We start from the raw sequence: 12,057 nt of genomic DNA, 5'->3' as shown, positions 1-12,057 counted from the left end.
TTAGTTATCAATAGTGAATTTAATAAACCTGAAACAGAGTATTTCTAAGCGTTAATTTCCCTTTAAACTGTAAAATCCTATCTTTAAAATAATTAATAAGACCATGAAATCCGATATATTTGCATTACCACAAATACTAAAGTATTAAACTAGATCCAGTGCTATTTGCTTTGGCAAAAAGGAGTTTTCCCTTTCGAGGGAGTAGGGGGAGAGTTATAAAATTTAACTATGAGTTAAGCAACCGCTGATATATTTAAAGCAGTAGCGTAAAGGAAGAAATAACTTAGTGATGTAATCAATTTCAATAAGTACAGTAACTTGGTCGCCTAGTAATACTAAATTCATTAACTGAGAACTAAATAAGGTCAACGTGATTCGCGCAACTAAAAATAAGATCAACGTGACTCGCGTTAGTTCAACATGACTGGTTTAAGCGCTGGACACACTGATTTTAATTATGGCTAAATTTAAAAAACTTAGCGCAAAAAGAAGGCGTTTTAGGTTGAACAAACTTTTAGAGTTTTAGTAAAAATGTAAATGACACTTAAAACCAGTTCGCACATCAGATTCAAAAACGAGTAAATTTAATGAAGAAGTTATTTAAATATATTTTTAACTCTTTTTTAAGACAGAAATTCATTCTTTAGTTTTTTGTAAAACTGAACTTTCGTGTCATAAAAATCTGTTGTTAGAGTTTAAAACAATTTTTACTTCTATTAACTCATAAAATACTCAAAGAAAGAGATAAAAGCTCTGGGTACAAGGTTCTTGTCAATTTTTTTTATTTTCAAGATTAAAAAAAATCAACATTATACACACGCGCACACACACACACACACACACACACACACACACACACACACACACACACACACACACACACACACACACACACACACACACACACACACACACACACACACACATATATATAATGTTGATTTTTTTTAATCTTGAAAATAAAAATTGACAAGAACCTGTAGAATTTCATGTATTCAGCCATTTTAAAAAATCATTTTTCTTCCGCTGTGGCTGCCACCCACATGTGCCACCTGATATTTTGATAACCTTGATACACTTTATATTCTTCATTACATTATGTTTTTGATGTCGTTTCTTCAAATATTCGAAATATTATCAAAGTATTTAGAGACACTCTGCAGAGGATTAGTATTGTGTTATCGATGAAAAAATTTTAAAACTCGTTCTAGCTCATATTCGCTGAACTTTCTACTTTCCGTCAGATTCTGATATATGATTCTTTAGCTTGATTAGGTTATGGTCAAAAGCTTTTTCAATAAATTTCAATCGTTCGACAATTGATGGTAAATCGAAAATAGATCTAAAATAAAATATCTCTTACATTTAATTGATATTCACAGTGGTAAGTTCAGTCGATCTTTTCATGAAAATTTATATTGAATAACAGATTGCGATATAATATGTACATAATTTCGCCGTAGTTTAAAAAGAATAGCAAGGCTTCATTTAAATGCCTACGTAATTCATTCCATCGTTTAGTTTTTTCAAACGTTTTTCTAAAACTCACTAATATATTTTTAACTAACCTCAAGGTTTGCAGAATATTGGTGATTTTTGTTTCCAGCTTCCTCATCTAATAACACAAATTAAAAAAAATAATTTTGAGTTAAAAATGAACGAAATGTCGTAATAAAACTTAAGCATTAAAAAATATGAGCTTGCAAAGAAAGGTTAACCTCTTTGTCAAGAATCAATTTATCGACGGGTGGATATAAAGCCATTACAAAGTCGTCAACACTAAACAATGCAATAAACTAGACTTAAAACGGAATAAAAAATAAGTTGTTGCTTATGCTTCAAATATATTTTAAATATATTTAAATTAAGTAAAATGCGTTTGAAAAATGTGCAACAAAAGATTAAAAAAGAAATAAAAAAAAAAAGTTTTAACCGTAGCTAATCAATTAATTTTAAAAACCGCCTGTACAAGTTAAACTAAAAAACAAAGTTTTTAAAAGTTTTAAAATGTTCCTTACGTAGGGCTTAAGGTTATCACATGATCATAAAAAACATCCACTTCTTTGCACTTGTTCAGAGGATAGCTTAATTCTTGAAAAGAATCTTTTGCTTTTTTCAACAAACCTTTACATGCCTAATTTAAAAAATCGAGATTGGTTTATTTTAAATATAGCATTTCTCAATTTATCTTAAATATCTATCTTGGTTTATCTTAAATGCTATATTTAAGATAAAACAAGATAGATATTTAAGATAACCCAAGGTATATTTAAGAATTTTAAGGTACTAAAGTATGTAGAGAAATAAACCTGTGCAATAAGTAAAAGCAAAAACCCTTGTATATAGTTGAAATAATGATAAACAAGCTTTTAAAAAAAAAGCATTTAACATCGTGTAACCTGGAGCAACTAAAACTCTATTTATTGATGATAACTGTCATAAGACGTTGCCAATAAAAGTGGCAATAGAAAAATTTAAGTGTTTTAACTTTTTAAAGCCATGACATTTAGCTTAGATACACGAAGTAAGAATTCGAAGCTCTAAGTTGTCGTGATAATCAAATTTAAATTTTGAAGATAAGAACAAGTTTAAATGATAGCAGTGGTTACAAATTTTAAATAAAATCCAGAAATGAAGCTCTCTATTCTTAGAATTTACTGAGAGTTATGTGTGTGAGTGAGATGTAATCGTAGAAATAAAGGTGAGTAAATTAACGCAAACTGTTTACTAGGAAATACACAGGTTTTGAGAGTTTCCCAAATATTTGAAAAACAGTGTTGTTGCTATGTTATGTTATTGCTAAAAACAGTGATGTTGCTATGTGTTAAAAATAATAGCAGAGAAATCAGCTTTAGAGGATTCACGTGCAATTAATATTACTTAAAAATAAATAGGTTAATATATATATGCTTTGAGACTTAATATATAAATGAGATATATGTTTGAATTTAGACAGTATTATTTTCAGAACAAAAAGCAGATGTAGATATAATACAAATAAAGAATGTAAGCATAGATGTTGTCCTGAAAAAAAAAAGATTTAAACAACTGCTGAAAAATATATATACAATTTTTTACTTGAAAAGGGACTTAAGAGCATTAATACAACTTTCCACAGATTTAACTTAGCTATTGGTCAATTAACTGTCCATATGAAAGAGAAATCTGGTCTAGTAATTATAGACAATGAATACAGAGTTCAGTAACCAGATACATAATGAAGACTGTAAAACATAGTGTATGTGAAACTATGATACAAAGTTGTTTTTCATTAAACAAAGTCGGACCAATTTGTTTTTAAAAAAAGAAGTATTATGTCAGCATTTTAAAGCAAATCATGTTGCCTTACACAGAATATGAAATACCAATAACATAATACTTCTCAAAAATTAGTTTTCAGAAGAAGTTAATAAATCACTTAACTTAAATATATTTCTTGAATATTGAGTTTAAATAAATATAATTTTGTTTTTTTGTAAGAAGAGTTGTATTTTTATATAAACAGAATTTTTTACTTTTATATAAATTATAATATTATATAAAATGTCCTAGGTCATGTTTGACAACCTTTTTAATGGTTACCACTAACACCTTTAGTTGGGGATGGCTACCACTAAAATATCAAGCATCTCACAGGTTTATATGCTATCTTAACTTGATCTTAGATACTAAGTTTTTTGTTCTGTTTTATTTCACTTTATAGACTTTTTTGTTTATTTCAATACAAAATTGTAATTTCACAGTAATGTAAAGCATAATGTTTGAAAAACTTGACCTGGGCTCAATATTTATTTTACCATACAACCACAAATTAACTTTCATGAAAACTTCACTTGGTAACCAATTTAATTTTATAATTTGTGCACCAACTTGGTTGAAGCTACTATTACTTTTCCAGTTTTAAAAACAAAGTTAAAAAATAAGATAAAGAGTCAACAAATATTTCAAGAATGAAAAATATGATCAAATTAGCAAAAAAGTTTACCACACCATAAGTATGCTAATGGCAGGATTAATTAACAACACTTCATCAGCAGACCATGTCTCTTCATTGTCATCATCACTTTCTTCTAACTCTGAACTTTCTAATTCTGTATCTTCTAATTGAGTATCATCATTAAGCTGCACTTGCTTATGTTTCTCAAAACTCTAAAAACATAAAAAACATCAAACCGATGAAAATAAAATTCTTTTAATGAAAGCTGAAGTACTCATAAAAATGTTTTGTTTATTTACTAACATATTAAAACATCAGGTTTTTCTTAATTCAACTAAATAATCAAATATAGTAAAGATCTATTGAACTAAACCATATAAATTGAAAAAAACGCACCTCTTTAAGCTCAATCATAGCATCAGACAAAAAGTTATACGTTTTATCAACATTACAAATGAGAGCTGAGCAGTTATCTATAAAATAATGAGTTACATGTATTGAAACTCATGAAAATAGCATATCCAGTCCCATGAAACTTAAAGTGACTAAAATTAATAACAGTAATAAGAAAAATATACTAATTTTGATTAGGAAACTCAAGCAACCAAAAAGCCACCAAAAAATAAATTGCAAAAAAGATTTTAAGTTGTCACTCAACTAAAACCTTTAACATTACTTGATTTCTTTTCATTAAACGTTTTCAAGTTTTTAAATACATTCATTATATAACACAAAATTAAACACTTCTTCTATTAAAGTCAATTGTAGATTTTTAAACTCTTTTAGGATTTTATTTAGTATTAACAAACTATTCAGTATGCTTTGAAAAAGCTTCTGAAAAAGATTTTTCATAATAGCAACAAATTAATTCTTTTTTTACATAAATACCTGCACTCACTTTCTGTTTAACTCAGTTGCAGGTTATAAAAATATACACATCTCAAAGGAAAGTTTTTGAAGCTTATGAGATGCAAAGCAAGCCATTCATGTTTTAAAAAACACATTTGGCTATAAAAATAACTGTTTTAACAGAGACTTAGTAACTGTCCTGGTTTTGTTGACAACTTTTTGTTTCTAGATACACATATAAAATCAAATCCTAAACTCTTTTAAAACTTTTTACATAAACATTTAACAAGTAATTTACTGATTCATTTCTCAATTAAACTAATTTCAATTAAAATCTAACTTTGTGAAACTAAACCAAAAACTAAGTTAAATGACTAAAACTAAACTAAATGATCATTTCTTACAGCTAAGATAGAAATGTAATTAAATGATCATTTCATGCAGCTAAGATAGAAACTTAATAAAATGTTCATTTCAAACAGATAAGATAGAAATGTAATTAAGTGGTCATTTCAAACAGCTAAAATAGAAACGTAATTAAGTAGCTATTTCAAACAGCTGATAAAGATACATAATCAAATAGTGATTTCATGTAGCTAAGATAGAAACATTGCCACAAGGCCCAAAAACAAAATTTTTAATAATTTAACTTTTAAAATATTAAACTTGAACTTAGTAAATTACTCAATTATGTAAAAGGTTAGATGCTTATTTTTTAATTAACAAAGCCTTTTATTGGCAATTTCTTTAGTAGTTTTTTTTAAAATGTATTTTCAATTTTTTTTTGTTTGAGTTAGAATAATAAATGTTAAAGTTATAAAAAAAATTAAATTTATCTTTTCAAATAAAATAAAAATTAAAAAATTAAAAGAGCTTCAAAAATTAAATTATCAAAAATTTACCTGCCGCCCTTTATTAAGTTTTAATAACAATTTATAGTACACATTAAAAATAATTTATAGTACATATTAATAACAATTTATAGTACATGTTAATAACAATTTATAGTACATATTAATAACAATTTAATTCTGTGTTATGTTTGCATTTTCCCTGCTGCATTTTCCCAATTATTTATTTTCATTTTCCCAATTAGTTTCCCAGGGAGTTGGACAGGCTTCAGTGAGCTATTGACAGAAAAGGACATTTTTTATTAAAAAGTTTTAATTATTATCTAAATAAACTTTAACAGATGGGTTTCCTTGACAATTGAGATTTTTTCACTAATTTGGAGTAATTTCTGTAAACCAAGCTCAATATTTTGTTCTCGTAGCCATGTAATTATAAGTTTAACAGTGTAAAACTAAGCATTATCATGCATACAAACATCTGTTACATATTTCAATTAAATGTATCAGGTGATCATGTTGGATTTTCTTGTAACATCTGTTGATACTTGATGGTGTTTACACTTGTAACAGTTATAAATTACAAAAATTTAACTGATGGTTGACATAACCAATTTTTATCATATGTATGTTAAATCATAAAGGTTGGTTATTACAAATAACAATTATAGTTGGCTTTTTTTATGATTTAAAGTCATAAAAAGGTAGAAAAACATAAAACTCTGAAAAAAATAAGATTTACTAAAACTAAATTCATATAATACAATTTTTATTTTATGAATAAATGCTGTTATAGTGACAAATCAGAGATATTTAACAAATTAACTTTTACCTTTGGGCAGTGTTTTAAATAAATCACAGTTGCTCCAGACTTTCCCAATTGCTAGCAGTCTTTGGGCACCTCTTAACATAAAAATATGTAATTGAACATCAACTGATTAAAAAAAGAGAGGATAATTTCAAAGGGTTCATTAAACTAGTTTGCATTTAGGAGCTTTTACACACACACACACACACACACACACACACACACACACACACACACACACACACACACACACACACACACACACACACACACACACACACACACACACACACACACACACACACACACACACACACACACACACACACACACACACACACACACACACACACACACACACACACACACACACACACACACACACACACACACACACACACACACAGAATAGAAATATGGTATCTTTATTTCTATCACCTAAAAACAGACTGCTTTAATACTTAATAACATTCATGAAGAAATCATTAAAAGATATTTTAAAAAAGCTTATGAAAGCAATAAACATTCTTGAAAGCAATAAACATTCTTTTGTTTAAAAAATGATTAAAGGAAACCTTTTGCAGTTTTTATCTTAAAAATATAAAATAAACCAAAATAAAAACTTGTAAAAAACTGCTCTCTGCTTTTATTTCAGAAAAGAGGAAACCAGTTTTTCACAATTATATTTTCTGGAAACTGCAATTATCTGTTTTGGTTAAAAACTTACAATAAAAAGCTTGGAGCTCTATTAAATAGCTCTACTAATTACTATAATTAATTAAATAGCTCTATTAATTATTATAATCAATTTTGGCTCCATTAAAAAGTAATATTCTAATTTTGGAAAAGAGTAGCAAATCTGGTGAGCTACAGATGACTTTAAAAACCAATCTCATACAATCTTTTTAAAACCTAACTATCATCTTTGAAATTTTCTTGTGAAATAATATTTGAAAAAATTAACTATACAATTTACAGAGAATTGATAGTAAAAGTTTTTAAAACTTACTCTTTTGTCTTGTCTGTTGCCAATGTGTTCAAAAACCCACATGCACACTCAACAACATCAACAATGCAAGGTTTCAAGTAAGAATGTAAAAATTTTCCTAATAATTACAAAGTTTACAAAGAAGTACGGAATCATTCAGAGTGGTAGGAAGAACAATCTGTGATCTGTAATAAGAATACTCATACTAATAAAACATACAATAACTTGATGTTAACTATGAAAAAATAATAATTATCATAAAAAAAATCACCTTCAGAAAGCGGAAATGTTTTGTACCAAGCAAGTAGTACATCAACACTTAGACCTAACTGATGCAATAATGAAGAAAGATCCTTATAAAGAGAAAAAAAAAAAAAAAATTAGTCTTAAATTATACAAAAAAGTTAACCTTAAATTAACAATATGACCTTTAGAAAGTCTACCAAAATCTTAATATTAGGTTCAATTTATTCCTAGGTATTATATAAATATTTCTCAACCTGTTCAGAGGGGGGAGGAGGTTTGGAGAATACAACAGACAACATTGTGCATTCTTTAGACACAGCTTCACAGGAAAGACCTGAAATAGATATTGGTTTGTTTGTTTTTGTAAAACTTTTTGAATTCATAAAATAGAAGATAAACATAATTTTAAAAAAATTTTGAACTATACCTATCTTTTCCCAGTGTATAGCTCTATCATAATTTTCTGTAGAAGCTGTATAAAAATAAACAAATCCAAATTTTAATTATTTTGCGATAATGATGATGATGATGCTGATGATGATGATGATGATGATGATATCAGAGGTTTATGCAATTTAAATTTTACCCTGTAAGTACTTCATTTGATATAAAATACTTACACAAGGTAAAATCAAATCTACATCACCAGTTATTTACAGAACCAAATTTTTATTACAAATCTTGATTATTAATAGACCATGATAAGTATAGTCCTAGCAGAAAATTTTAAGGTAGTAAAAGAGAGCAAAAGTTTGACATTTACCTATAAAAAGGTACCCTAGTTAAAATGGAATTTTAAAAATATATTTAAAACTTCGCTTCTAATATTATTCATCTAAAAACTACCAACACTACACAAAAATGAATATTTGAATGAATCATAATTCTTCAAATCAAAAAACCCAACTTCAAACTGACCTTTTTCATTGACAGCCAAACAATCAAGCTGGTTTTTGAATATCTTTACAAAACTATTCAAAATTGTATCAATTTGTGTCATTTCCTAAATAATTCCAAAACAATGATTATTTATGTAACAGCTATAAACATTAAATGCAATAATTGACTAACAGATTGATGGCACATAGATTGACTGTGGATGCATAAACTTTGTAAAACTCATTTCAATTAAGATAAAAGTGTCAATAAAAGCATGACTTTCTCAATAAATAATCTGTTGATAAAATTTAAAATAGAAACATTTTAGAAACTTACAAATTTTAGCATATTTTGGTAAAAAACAATACTATTATAGCACTTTACCAATATACTACTATTGCACTATTCCTCTAACAAAAAAATAAAACAAAAGTAAATGAAGCTTTACAATATAATAAATATATATTTACATTTAAACAAAAAGGAATTTTAGGTAGATTAATATGTAATATTGTAATAAATGATTACATAAAATATAAATTGCTCAACAAGTTCTTTCAATAAATTACTTTTAGAAAGTAGTGTAGAGATTGACAGCAGTTTGAGAAACTAAAAAGTAAACAAGCTAAGAAAAAAAAAAAATTTTTTTCTCATATATTCAAATATTAGTATTAAAAGCAAACTTTTAAATCTATTTAAGGTTTTTATATTGATTCATGTTACACCTTTTTACAAATATATTCAATATCAGTCTTTACATGTGAAAAAAATTTTTTCAGCACCTTAAAAGATAACAAACATCTTCAACATGCAGTGCAGCAACTGCAGATGTTACTGGATAACTGTGTGATGCTATAAGCACACCAAAAGGTAAGTTCACCACAATTAACCCCATTTGATTAGCCTTTGATATTGAATAAACACTATGGTAATTGTAATGTCTTATAACAAACTTTACTTGTTGTAAATTTATGTCTACAGTAAAGCCATGTCTTATATTTTCAGTTTGAGAATGAATTTTAGTAAAAATATCTAAAAACTGCTCCATTTGGTGAATAGGAAGGTTTTGAAGTTTACCATACATCTCCAATGGAACAAGTGTCTTAGTAAACATAGCCACTCCATCAATAAGATTGTTGCATAAAAGTTTTTCTTCCACAAATGATTTCCAATTTTCATTTGTAGCTGCCATAACATGCCTTAATGTTTTCCAACTCCTCAGAATGTTAGCAAAACTGCATTTTGCTACTTAGAGTATAAAGGACCTAACAAAAACTATAACTCCACCAACAACAGCAGCAAAAGAAACAATAATTTTAGCAATTACAACACTGTAATAAAAAAAATATTAGGCAGTAACTTTTAAATGAAGTAAATTACATAAAAACATACTTAAATATTCTTTGTTGTTTCTGTTGCTACTAAAGATGGTTTTTAACAGATTTAGAAGCAGCTCAACATTTTTAACATAATCAGGATTTGCTTTGAGCAACAACAACTTAATAAAAGTAATATATGTAAACTAGGCTAAGGAAAGAGGGGAAACAAAAATAAATAATTGGAAAACTATCAAAATAGTTTATATGAAAAATAGGTACTAAGTTAAAAAAAAAGACAAGTAAATATATTAGATAAAAAATACTATTATTCAACTACTTCAAAAGTAAAGTCATCAATGATTCTGAAATTATAATTTTTATACACCATGGCATTTTCTTTGCGTAAACATGAACAATATTTATATAAATCTTTCATAAATGGTGGATTCTTGGGACACCCAGAAAACTCTGCTAAGTTATCATTATAAGCAAATTGATCATCACCCAATTTATGAAAATATTTAGATTTTTCACCTTTCTTTTGTAACTCTAAAACATCTTGTGACATGTTATTAAGCATTTCTTCCTCTGATGGCAGGCATTTTTCTTCTGACAAAACACTGCAAATATAAGCGCACTGTTGATGAATCATTGGAAGTGGACTAGTAAGCCATGGGATACCAACAAATGACAGTGAAGGATATTTTACATGGAATAAATGTTTATATAGTGGAAAAACAGATTGATTCTCATAAATAACTTCACATTCTGACGAAAGAAAAGAAAGATTATATTTATATCCTGTGCAAGGCAAAAACACATCAACAGCAGCTTCAGTTTTATCCTCAAAAATAAAGACTCCATCAGCATTCACATGAGATATGTTGACTTTCTCAATTACATTAGAGGGGAGTTTAGTTGTAAACCTAGGGCCATAATGAGATATAATCACAGAGCGGCATTCTGATGCTAAATCTAGCCCAATATCCAAAGCTGAACTACCTGCACCCTGCAACAAAACAGTTTTTCCTTTGAAATTTGATGAGCATCGGTAGAAACAACTATGGAAACTCACACCTTTAAATCTTTTCAGACCTGCTATCTCTGGCATGTTTGGTGTAGAAAAATGTCTACAAAAACATAAAAAAATTTAAATTCTTATTTGATTTGGATTATAAAACAGTCTTTTTTATGACGCAAAACAAACCAGGTGTTTTTTTTTTAAATTGTGAAAACACATTACAAATAAATTCAAAATTAAAACCTTCAAAGATGAAGTCTATATGGTTGTTTAAAGTAAAACCTATTACCCATTGCAAACAATAACAGCATCAAATACACTTTCAAGCCTCAGTTTGCTCTTAAGATTCTCAGTATATACTTTCCATTCAATAAGCTTCTGACGCTCATCAAACACTGGAGCTACCTTAAGAACTTTCATATTGAATAGGATATGATCAGTGACTGAAAAGTGGTCAGCATAATTTTGTAGATACTTTAAAACATCTTCATGATGTAAAAAACTAACGCCTTCATTTGCATATGGAAAATCTGGGAAATACATCAACTGCTTTGGCAGATTTGTCCTTTAAAAAAAATTTAAAAAGCTAAAATAAAACTTATATATGACTTATATAAAAACTTCATATGAAATAAAAGCAGTTCATTAATGTTAACAAAATCAATGATATATTGCTTAAATTTATTTAAACATTTATATAGTTATTTAAATTTAAAGAATATCCAATTCTGCTTTTTAAACTGGATTCATATTGTAACAAAACTAAATACCTCAAATTTTTATACATACTTGAAAAGACTTCTGAATCTAAGTCAACATGTTCTTGATAAGCCCATGTACCCCCAATACAATCACGTTGTTCATATACAACAATACTAAATCTGATCTTAGTTGTAGTATGTAAAAGAAACTTGGCAGCACAAATACCAGACACACCAGCACCTATTATTGCAACCTTTTTAATTTTAAGATCCATTTTATAGATAACACTCCAAGAAAACTTATGTTGAAAGTCAACTATTCATTCTCAAGTTTTGTTTCTTGAAAATTATAAATTGTTAAAAAAAAAATAATAATAATAATAAATAGTAATCCCAAACTACAAGTTATGATCAATAAAAAAATAAGATAAATGACAATCATAGGAACCATAACATTAACT

At 27.4% G+C, this 12,057-nt stretch overlaps 2 protein-coding genes across 7 annotated transcripts; both read right to left on the bottom strand.

Moving 5' to 3' along the window:
• Positions 1 to 1,002: 1,002 nt before the first annotated feature.
• Positions 1,003 to 11,970, bottom strand: LOC149878535 (uncharacterized). Of its 5 annotated transcripts, none has more exons than XM_090073255.1 (12): positions 11,685 to 11,970; positions 8,104 to 8,148; positions 7,931 to 8,010; positions 7,702 to 7,783; positions 7,452 to 7,548; positions 6,467 to 6,537; positions 4,334 to 4,410; positions 3,991 to 4,149; positions 2,019 to 2,134; positions 1,719 to 1,779; positions 1,569 to 1,615; positions 1,003 to 1,342 (listed from the first exon to the last, which is right to left on the bottom strand). In XM_090073255.1, the coding sequence occupies exons 1-12, from the start codon at positions 11,869 to 11,871 to the stop codon at positions 1,231 to 1,233; spliced, it is 1,134 nt and encodes a 377-aa protein (XP_089929381.1). In that variant the 5' UTR covers positions 11,872 to 11,970; the 3' UTR covers positions 1,003 to 1,230. The 5 variants fall into 5 exon arrangements, with proteins under 5 accessions (XP_089929381.1, XP_089929383.1, XP_089929384.1 ...); XM_090073257.1 differs by lacking the exon at positions 11,685 to 11,970 and adding an exon at positions 8,595 to 8,864; XM_090073258.1 differs by lacking the exon at positions 11,685 to 11,970 and adding an exon at positions 8,297 to 8,588.
• On the bottom strand, positions 9,250 to 11,800 carry LOC149878536 (uncharacterized). 2 transcript variants are annotated; one of them, XM_090073260.1, is made up of 2 exons: positions 11,685 to 11,800; positions 9,250 to 9,886 (listed from the first exon to the last, which is right to left on the bottom strand). In XM_090073260.1, exon 2 carries the CDS (start codon positions 9,745 to 9,747, stop codon positions 9,331 to 9,333), a length of 417 nt encoding a protein of 138 aa, XP_089929386.1. In that variant the 5' UTR covers positions 9,748 to 9,886; positions 11,685 to 11,800; the 3' UTR covers positions 9,250 to 9,330. The 2 variants fall into 2 exon arrangements, with proteins under 2 accessions (XP_089929386.1, XP_089929387.1); XM_090073261.1 differs by having other exon boundaries at positions 11,666 to 11,780.
• Positions 11,971 to 12,057: the final 87 nt, after the last annotated feature.

This window comes from Hydra viridissima, unplaced genomic scaffold (genome assembly GCF_058129835.1).
Source record: "Hydra viridissima isolate aposymbiotic clone 2 unplaced genomic scaffold, HvirCarnegie_v1 scaffold_15, whole genome shotgun sequence".
Lineage (NCBI taxonomy): Eukaryota > Metazoa > Cnidaria > Hydrozoa > Anthoathecata > Hydridae > Hydra > Hydra viridissima.
Note: the sequence above shows the minus strand (reverse complement) of the source record. Positions and strands in the feature narration are given on the sequence as shown.